Genomic DNA, 11,052 nt, shown 5'->3' with positions numbered 1-11,052 from the left:
TGTCTGCCTGTGAACACACCTTGACAAGTGGGATTAACTGACAGGCTTTCAGGCTCCCAGCCCCCACTGACTAGGCCAGTCTTTCTAGCCTCCTTGCTCTTTTGTTTACTCTCCCCAGCAGGGGGGCTCAGCTCAGGACACAAGCCGAAATATCCATATGAATGACTTTCCAGAGCTGCCTTCCCTGTGGGACTACAAATCTCAGTTAGCTTACCTCTGAAGGTCCTTTGGGACTCACTTTTCAGGGCTTCCTGAACTGTGAAACTGCAAGTCCCAGCCAGCTTACCTCTGAAGGTCCTTTGGGACTCACTTTTCAGGGCTGCCTGAGGCGTGGAACTACAAGTCCCAGCCAGCTTACCTCTGAAGGTCCTTTGGGACTCACTTTTCAGGGCTGCCTGAGGCGTGGAACTACAAGTCCCAGCCAGCTTACCTCTGAAGGTCCTTTGGGACTCACTTTTCAGGGCTGCCTGAAGTGGGGAACTACAAGTCCCAGCCAGCTGTGGTGTGCCTTCCTTAGCAGGGCAACTCACAGTTAGCGGTCCTCTGAAGCTCCTTTGGGAATCGCTTTTCAGTGCTGCCTGAGGCGTGGAACTACAAGTCCCAGCCAGCTGCCTAGTCCTATGCAAGGCCAACGGCTGGGCACTTATCAAGGCACAATCTTCTGAGCCTGGGCAAGGGACAGGCCTATCCAGACCATCCCCTTGCTCAACCCCCAGAGACTGTACCTCAGCCCCCAACACTGAAAATGCATCCTTTGTTTCATCACAAATCTCATTGTTAGCATTACCAACATTGCCGTCAACAATACAAACGTTATCAATGACATTACTATCAATGTTATTCCCAATGTTACTAACATTAGTAAGATCACCCTCAGTGTCACCACAACGATCCTCAACAGTCACGTTCATAATATCCGTGACACGAGTTCAATACCTCCCCAGGCAAGGGGATTTCTTCTTGTTCTCCAGCTACTGGAGACTCCTGCAGCCCCACACCATTCCCAGCCCCCTCCCTCTGTCCATCCACCGGTGGCCCAGACATTACCCCAATATCTGTCCACAGTACCTTGGCTGGTCCAGAGAGTTCCAGGGGGACCTTCCGGGTCTTCTCGGCAGGGGCATAATACGAAACAAGAGTGCCTAGGTCAGCACCCAACAAAACGGGTGGGCAGTTCATCTGAGACCCCCACCTCCCTCATCCCCCTCCCCGCACCCCAATCTAGGAATACCTTTGCACAGGGTATGCGTGAACGGGTCCCCCCAACTCCTGTGAGGGTCAGGAACTTTCCTGGGATGAGGTTCTGTGGCTCAATCAGCTCTAGCCGGATCAAGGTGACTTCGGCCCCGGTGTCCCGGAAACCAGTTGCAGACCGGTTGCCCACGGTAACGGGCTGCAAGTTATCGGGGGTCATCTTCCTGCGAACGAACAGCACAGAAGAAGAGTTGCTGGCCGGCTGGCCAGGTGATGTCATCTGCTTCTGCTCAGGACACTGCGTCCTGAGATGTCCGGCTTTCCCACAGGCGAAACATCTGCGGGTGTCAGGCAGGAATGGCTTGGCTCCAAGCGCTGCAGGGTTCGGCGGAGGTGAAGCTTGACTTGCCAAAGTAGGAGAGGTTGCTAGGGACGATTTCCCCCCTTTCCAGCTGTTTGGAGGAGCCTTGCGAGGTTCAGGCACTCTCGTGTGGACGAAGGTATCTGCCAGGTCTGCTGCAGCTTTAGTAGATGCTGGCTCCCTCTCCAAGACGAACTGTCTGACGTCTGCTGGACAAATGTGCAAGAGTTGATCTCTGATCATGAGATCCTCCAAAGATTCATAAGAATCAACTTTCAGTCCCTTAGTCCACTGTCGGAATGTGGTACGTAAGCGACTTGCCACATCCGTGTAAGAGTCCCCAGGTCCCTTCTGCATGGACCTGAACCGCTTGCGGTACACTTCCGGGGTCCTCTGGTACTTTCGGATTATGGCATCTTTTAAAAGTTCATAATCATCATCTTGCCCCTCTGGCAATTCAACAAATGCGTCCAGGGCCTTGCCTTGTAGCCCTGGTGTCAGGTACTGAACCCATTGAGCTTGGGGCACATGGTACTGATGGCACGTTTTTTCAAAGGACAGTAAGTAGGTGTCAATGTCGCTGTCCTTTTCCATCACTGGAAACTTGGCTGCGCCCACGGAAAGAGTGGCGTCCCTGTGATCTAGGGCCCCGAGGTTCTGACCCGGTTGCTTCTGGAGCCTTGCCATCTCCATCTCGTGCCGACGATCAGCTTCCCTCTGCACTGCCTCCCTCTCAGCCTGGCGTTCCTCTGCCAGCCGCTACTTGGCGTTCCATGAACCGCAGGTATGCCTCCAAATCTGTCTCCATGAGGCGTTTCAAGGCCTCCTGCATCTGAGGAGAGTCTCTGCTGGTTCCAGGCACCACGGTGTTAGCGCACTCAGGCGGTGGTGTGACGTTAACCTTTGGTGATCCTCCAGTGTCAGTCTCTGTATGCCCATCCTGTGAGGCCGTCTCTGAGCCACTGGCAATGTGGGTAACGGGAACCCCTCCATGTTCAAGTTCCCCCGAGTTCTGATTTGCTCGGATATCATACTCCACTAGATCACTAATCAAATCTTCACAAGTTTTGCGACCGACGTCCAATCCTCGTGAGGCACATTCAACTTTCAAATCACCTTTGCTCATTTTCTCGTAATCTGCTTCACCAGGCATAATCGCAAGCAAAGATAGAAAAGTAGGAAAAGAAGGAGTTGTTGCTATGTGTCTCTCTATACACACATATATATAAAATAAAATATGCACCGCTTGTTTCTAAGGACTGTTTCCACAAAGGTTACAATCCTTCAGTGCAGAGCCAACTATTAATGCTGCACTGAAGCTCTTAATGCAATTATCCCACGTACGCTGCCACCAATATGTCACGACCCGCGGTCGCCGCCACCAACAGGCGATAATCGCACAGCCGCGACTAACAGTAATACGTCACGCCCATGGCGTCAGACCCCAGACCTTCTCACCAAACTCGTGACCGGAGGGCTGGCCGATCCAAAACCGCGGTGTGACGCGCGTAACAAGGCCCCACCCAGCTGCACCCTACACAGCGATTGCCCAGCTAATGGACTACAATCGGTGCCTGCAGCCTGAATGCGCTTGTTACTGGGTCGGGTTAGTTACGCAACTAACCCTCTACTGCCACCACCACTTTTTCGGAGACTGGGAAACTCCCGTTATCAAATATACACTATATTGATTGAAATATTGATCTATATAGCACGGCCCATGGACCTGTTATACAGAAATATGACAACCCGTAGCGTCTCTTCAAAGGCAGGGATTCGTGAATTGCAAGTAAGCGCTTAGAAACAGTTTAACACTTTCAGAAAGAAAGATTTATTACTAAAAGGGTCAAAACAGGTGCAATACAATATTTACAAAGAGATGTCACAAATATATATATATATGTATATAAAGACACAGCAAAGAGATAATTAGGAAGAAGATTACAGGGTCGAGTTACTTGCCCATATGCCTGGGATTGCAGTCCAAGTTGTGAGCAGGGTGAGTTCTTTGATCTCCTCTTGTTACGATGTTACCTCGGAGATCTCTGAGTGTGTCAGTGTGACACAGACTAACTCACTTAACTCTCTTAAAGGTCCCTCTCAAAAGGGAAGGGGGGGCTCTGACTTGGGAGTGGTCATTGGGAAATTCTACACTAAATTACCAGCTTCATATCCCGTGATATGAACCATTCAGTTGATCTGAGGAATGTTCAGTTCTTTTGATAAGATGTGGGGCTTACATAGCTTTGGGTGACCAAAGTGAAACGTTCGTAGACAGCCTGTCTCCACTTCTCATGTCTTAGGTTGTTCCACCTCATCTGCCAGGAGATAAAGTCTGCCTCACAGGAATGCAAGGGGGGGATGTGAGGAATGATTCGAGGAAGATCTCAAATACAGCAAGGAACAGGGGAACTCCGCTTCCAGCTCTGAGGAGCTAGTTTGCTACACAAACCATCTCTACTATATAGGCTGCACCCCAATGAGAAGTCAGCCCAGTGCTCTAGGTCAGGACTCCATTTTTATTCTTCTCCTGATATCAATGGCCAACCCGGTCCCACACTTCATCCATGTCTTTAGGGGCCTCTGTCCACCTTATGAACGGTTTCTTCCATGATGAAGATCAGCCATGGAGTATATCTGAGGTGTATATCAGGGTGTGCTTCTTCCCCACATGAGAGCTGGGATGTCCAGCAACATTCATCTAGAAGACATTTCCCACACTCAAGGCACTAATACACCTCCAGGGTTGTGTGGGACCCCTGATGTACAGGAAGACAGGACTTCAGTGAGGAACATTTCCCTCAGGACAGGAACGTGGCTTCTCCCCCGTGTGAGATCTCTGATGTCTGGAAAGATCGGACTTCTGTAAAAAACATTTCCCGCACTCAGGACAGGAATATGGCTTCTCCCCCGTGTGAGATCTCTGATGTCTGGAAAGATGGGACTTATCTGAAAAACATTTCCCACACTCAGGACAGGAATACGGCTTTTCCTCCATGTGAGATCTCTGATGTGTGCAAACATGTGAACTCTGTGAAAAACATTTCCCACACTCAGGACAGGAATACGGCTTCTCCCCCATGTGAAATCTCTGATGCCTGTAAAAACTGGACATCGATGAAAAACATTTCCCACACTCAGAGCAGGAATACGGCTTCTCCCCCGTGTGAGATCTCTGATGTTTGGAAAGATTGGACTTCTTTGAAAAACATTTCCCGCACTCAGGACAGGAATATGGCTTCTCCCCCATGTGAGATCTCTGATGTTTGGAAAGAATGGACTTAAATGAAAAACATTTCCCACATTCAGGACAGGAATGCGGCTTCTCCCCGTGTGAGATCTTTTATGCCTATTAAGACTGCATTTATAACGTAAACTCTTCCCGCACTCAGTACAGGAATATGGTTTTTCACCTGAGTGAGATCTGTTATGCTCATCAAGATGGAATTTACAACGGAAACATTTCCCGCACTCAGTACAGGAGAAGCTCTTCCCTGTTGGAAGGCCGGCCCGGTCCCGCACAGTCTGAGGTTCCTCAGGATACGAGGAATCCGATGGTCCATCTACACTGGGTGGTGCCGGATGGACATTGGAGGGAGCCGGGTTTTCTCCTGGACTATACTGTGTGATGTCCTCATCTTCTACTTTCCAGTCTGGAGACAAAGTGAGACAATCCTCGGAGGTTTTCCTCATCTCCCGGCCATGGACTAAAATACAAAGACAAAGAGGATTACTAGACAGGAGCTGATTGGTTCCCCCAAACCAGGACTCCGCCCACATCAGGCAGCTTGGTCTCTGAGGAGCTTACAATTCCACCCTCAAGGGAACTAGGAAATGGCTCCTCTGATCTCCTACCAGGTCATTTCTTTATTCATGGACCTTAGTCAGAGAGTGAGGAAACAAGCAGAACTGTCTTTTATAGGAGGGACAGTGATGAGGGGATTATAGGACGAGGGTCCCCACCCCCTCTATCACTCATCGCCATCTTCCCAACACAAGAAGTACTGCACTTCCTTATTTAGTCCATGATTTAGTCATGAAGAACAGCAGGGCTGAGCCCCACCAGAGGTCAGAGAGTGAGGATGGGGGGAGAACAACCAAGATGAAGACTGGACTGATCCTGAAGACCACCATCATTGGGGTATTGACTCCTCCCTCATTATCACTTTCTATTTAAGGGTCCAAAGTTGGAGGATGTTATCACATTATTATCACCATGTAAAAGTCTGTGCTCCAATCACATCATCTGATATAAAATGTCCAGCTGGGAGGAAATGGGGGGAACAAAAGAGAATCCATATTATGTGTACATATAGCAGTGGGGGGAGGGGGAGAGCAGAAGTCAGGACTATGGAATGTACACCATAGAGTATATAGTGCAGGGGTCAGGAGGATGTAATGTACAACATAGAGTATATAGTGCAGGGGTCAGGAGTATGTAATGTACAACAGAGAGTATATAGTGCAGGGGTCAGGAGTATGTAATGTACAACATAGAGTATATAGTGCAGGGGTCAGGAGTATGTAATGTACTACATAGAGTATATAGTGCAGGGGTCAGGAGTGTGTAATGTACAACATAGAGTATATAGTGCAGGGGTAAGGAGTATGTAATGTACAACATAGAATATATAGTGCAGGGGTCAGGAGTATGTAATGTACAACATAGAGTATATAGTGCAGGGGTCAGGGGTATGTAATGTACAACATAGAGTATATAGTGCAGGGGTCAGGAGTATGTAATGTACAACATAGAGTATATAGTGCAGGGGTCAGGAGTATGTAATGTACAACATAGAGTATATAGTGCAGGGGTCAGGAGTATGTAATGTACAACATAGAGTATATAGTGCAGGGGTCAGGGGTATGTAATGTACTACATAGAGTATATAGTGCAGGGGTCAGGAGTATGTAATGTACAACATAGAGTATATAGTGCAGGGGTCAGGAGTATGTAATGTACAACATGGAGTATATAGTGCAGGGGTCAGGAGGATGTAATGTACAACATAGAGAATATAGTGCAGGGGTCAGGAGTATGTAATGTACAACATAGAGTATATAGTGCAGGGGTCAGGAGTATGTAATGTACAACATAGAGTATATAGTGCAGGGGTCAGGAGTATGTAATGTACAACATAGAGTATATAGTGCAGGGGTCAGGGGTATGTAATGTACTACATAGAGTATATAGTGCAGGGGTCAGGAGTATGTAATGTACAACATAGAGTATATAGTGACATATGAGACATAGAAACGGAAATGGGTGCTAATAGGCTGCAGGAGATCCACTGAGACATAGAGAGGGAAATGGGTGCTAATAGGCTGCAGGAGATCCACTGAGACATAGAGAGGGAAATGGGTGCTAATAGGCTGCAGGAGATCCACTGAGAGATAGAGAGGGAAATGGGAGCTAATAGGCTGCAGGAGATCTGCTGAGACATAGAGAGGGAAATGGGAGCTAATAGGCTGCAGGAGATCTGCTGAGACAATGAAATGTGTATGAAATGGATGGATGTGCAGACACTCCCAGAAGATGATGTCATTATGAGTGGATTGATATATATTTTTGCATTGTCCCCCCCAGAAGGATCAGGTTTGGCGGGATCGCTCTCATTAGCTATACATTTGTATTTTGTGTTCTGTGTTTGTAAGACTTTTCTATATGTAATAAGAGATGTTTGTTGAACAGTTGGTTACATAAGAGTTACATTTATTTCTTCTTCCTTTATTCAGTAATGTTTCATCTCCCGTAGTATCCCTGTAAGGTACATATTATACAGGAAGGGGGATTATGGGATGGATCTCGGGGCTGCAGTTCCTCTGAACTCCACAAGGTGCTGATCTCACCTATACTCACACAGGAAGTCTCTATGGAATGCAGACAGGAAGTGATGTCAGGCACAGACAGGAAGTGATGTCAGGCACGGACAGGAAGCATATCAGAGACATTGCTGGACGTGACAGCAGAGGAGGTAATAAGATTTTTTTTCCTATTTAACCCCCGTCACGGCCGTCCTCTTCCTCCACGGTCACGTCCGTCCTCTTCCTCCACGGTCACGTCCGTCCTCTTCCTCCACGTTCACGTCCGTCCTCTTCCTCCACGGTGTTGGTTCTATTGACCTTTAGACCCCTGGTCTAAGTTCTCTGTCACTCGTTCTGTCTCCTCAGGCCTGGAGAAGCATTGGTTACAAGTAATCACACATGAGACCGTCTTATAAGTAACCAAAAACTTCTAATTTATTCCACAACGAAAGCTCTCTTATATAGTACAATATAGTGTTAACTTTCTCAAGAATAAGGAATGTCTATAATATTACATAAAAACTTATCTGCTACATACAATAGAATCTGGCTAGATACTTTTCAAGGCTGTGAACATGATCTTTCTCAGGCATTGTAATTAGTTATAAGTAACAAACAATTATTTTCTCATGGAACAGAAATATTTGACATTTAATTGTATCATAACAGAAACAGGTGCTTGTTAATACAAAGAAATAATTGGATACTTTCACCGTCTCTACCAAGGCTAAGCTAAGATAAAAGATAGAAGAATGTTGTGAGTATAGTTCTGTAATACATAACTGACATAGCATATTTTCATTAACTCATTCTGGTTATAATACAAAACAATTAATCAACATGTTAGTACAAAATGGAGTGGGAAAAACAAAATGACAGACCTAAAAGACATACATTTCCCTTCACACGGTCACGTCCGTCCTCTTCCTCCATGGTCACGTCCGTCCTCTTCCTCCATAGTCACGTCCGTCCTCTTCCTCCATAGTCACTGTGACATCTTTTATCTCCAGCAGATGATGATACACACATATATAGTGTGGGAACCCAGATGAACCCCTTCAGGGGCAGAACATTCCCCCACTTCCGGGGCCGGAACATTCTCCTCATTGTGGAGATAAATTCTAGTAATATGGTCCTCTAAACAAACAGCACTGACAATAAATAGACAAGACAAGGACCATCCTGACCATACATGGCCTACAAAGGGCAATGATGACACCACACAGGCAGCCAATGGGCAATAATTACACTATGCAGCCAACACAATGATGGAGTGCCGGGGTCAGGAGTATGGAGCATAGAGCCCCTTACATTGCTGCTCAGGAGGAAGGAAACATTCCTTTGTAACATAAAATGTATATAAATCTGAGGCTCTTTTAGGAATGTCCGGGGGGGTTAAAGAATGAAAGGGGCTTTGGTGTCTCCAGACCAATCAGGTTTTATCCCGGACAGATTTATCAGTGACAACATTCTCCTTACATTACACATTAGTCAGGAGCCAATTTGCACTCCAGAGAAGTTTTGTTACTGAGTTTGGACACTAATAAGGCCTTCGATGGTGTCCTTTGGCCTTGTTTTCCTGGGTGCAGAGAATGGGTGTCAGTGATGAGTATTTATCTGGTATACTCGCCCTCTATGACTCTCCCATAACAAGGATCAGACTTCCCGGCTGTAACTCTGACTTTGTTACATTGGGTAGAGGTACCCGTCATGGTTGTCCTCTGTCACCCCTATTGTTTGCACTGGTGTTGGGACCTTTGGTGATTGCAATCAGATCACATTCAGACATCTCTGGTTACCCTTTATTGGTTTCACCTTTCAGAATCTGTATGTATGCTGATGATGTCATGCTTTTCCTCACCATCCCGTTAGTATCATTGCCTAATCTATGCCGGTATTGAACGACTTTGCTCTAGTGTCAGGTCTGTTCATGTCACTAAATCAGTGGTTATGCCATCAATGTTCCTGATTCCCTGAGTGCCTCTCTCCGTAGCTCTTTTCCATTTCGTTGGGCCACGGATCGGATTTCCTATTTAGGTATCAACCTCACTCCCAGATACTCAGATATGTTTGCTGCTAATTACCCCCCATGTGTGGCGCCTCTCTACTCTACTGAAGATTTGCCATGGGTACCCCATCTCCTTCCTGGGTAGAGTCACGGCAGTCACAATGAATATTCTGCCTAAACTACTTTATCCATTTACATCACTTCCAGTCTCCGTCTCGGAAATGTTTCTGGATCGCTTTCAGCGGCTGATTAACAATTTATTTGGTGTAATAAACGTCCACGTTTTACCTCATCGGTTTTGTACCGGTCACAACGGACGGGGGGCCTCGGTCTTCCCAATTTTTGGCTCTATTACCTTTCAGCGTGTTTTGCACAATTATCACAATGGGTGACTGTTAACTCCCAGATCCCGGGGGTTAGATTTGAATCTCAATCTATACGCCCATTTTATTTACCGGGTATTTTATGGTCCAAAATCCTCCCTCGATCGTTAACGTTTTCTAACTCTGTTGTGGCCATTCATTGACACTTTGGTCTCGATGGAAACTTAAATGAAATCTGGTCTCTTCTGTTTCCCCGGGTGTATCGTTTTTTGGTGACCCTAACTTTAGTACAGCATTTTCTTCTCCTCAGGCGTTTCGTTGGTGGTACGATAGATCCTTTATTAGGTTGTCTGACTGTCAAAGTGGAGGATCTTATATTCCCTTTGATATGATGTGCGTACTTTTTGATGTTCCGCTTCGTGAATATCATCGTTATCCACAGATTAGACATTTTTTTAACTCACATTTTGGCCTTATACCTTCATCTCTGATTTCTGAACGTATGAGCCGTGACTCTCCCAGGGGCAAAGGTCTTATCTCTGATCTGTATCACCAATTCCTGGTCAGTCTCTCTCCCACACCTCCTTTATATAGACAAAAATGGGAAGCAGATAGAGGTATTACTTTTTTGGATGAGGATTGGGATTCCATGGTGGATAACATATGTAAGAGCTCTCCATCTCTTTCTGTCCGTGAGACGGCCCTCAAGGTATTAACCAGATGGTATTATACCCGTCAAGGCTACACGTTTTGTACCCACAAACGTCCCCGTTATGTTTCCGGGGCTGTGGCCTCACCGGTACTTTGGTACACACGTTGTGGGCTTGCCCATCTTTATCCTTGGTGTGGGGCAGGATATCTGAGTTGGTGACTTCACTGGTGGGTGTTCCGGTACGTCTGACTATACAGTCTTCCTATTGGGAGCTCGTATCCCGGGGGTTCCTGATAATGTTATGACATTGATACATACTATTTGTATTTCTACTTTGTGGGCTATCGCCCTACATTGGGAATCTATCACTGTACCATTGGCCTCTGTTTTACATAGAGTAGATGCTGTGATGCTCATGGAGAGAATTTATTATAACTTACTGGACAAGATGCACTTGTCTGATAGAAAATGGGAATCATGGAAGGTTCAGAGACATTTACTACATGAATAGTGGCATTCCATGTGAAGGTTGATTGACGTGTCCTGTTCACACATATATCATTCAGTCTACTTTTCCTTTATATTTCTCATGTACTTAGGATCTATTCTCCTTTCCTTTCTCTTCTTTTTTACCCTTTCTATATAATGTGTCTTTCTGAATTGTACGATTCAAGTGTGCCTTGTTAATACTGTACACATTGTTTGACGC

General features: G+C 46.3%; 1 protein-coding gene across 1 annotated transcript; it reads right to left on the bottom strand.

Moving 5' to 3' along the window:
* Positions 1 to 3,509: 3,509 nt before the first annotated feature.
* Positions 3,510 to 10,121, bottom strand: LOC149438029 (uncharacterized). The gene is made up of 2 exons (XM_089660320.1): positions 10,047 to 10,121; positions 3,510 to 4,895 (listed from the first exon to the last, which is right to left on the bottom strand). The coding sequence occupies exons 1-2, from the start codon at positions 10,119 to 10,121 to the stop codon at positions 4,338 to 4,340; spliced, it is 633 nt and encodes a 210-aa protein (XP_089516446.1). The 3' UTR covers positions 3,510 to 4,337.
* Positions 10,122 to 11,052: the final 931 nt, after the last annotated feature.

The sequence above is a fragment of the Staurois parvus genome, unplaced genomic scaffold (genome assembly GCF_062004578.1).
Source record: "Staurois parvus isolate SC_StPar_1 unplaced genomic scaffold, SC_StPar_1.0 ptg001224l, whole genome shotgun sequence".
Taxonomy (NCBI): Eukaryota; Metazoa; Chordata; class Amphibia; order Anura; family Ranidae; genus Staurois; species Staurois parvus.
The sequence above is the reverse complement of the archived record's forward strand: the minus strand, read 5'-3'. Positions and strand labels throughout refer to the sequence as shown.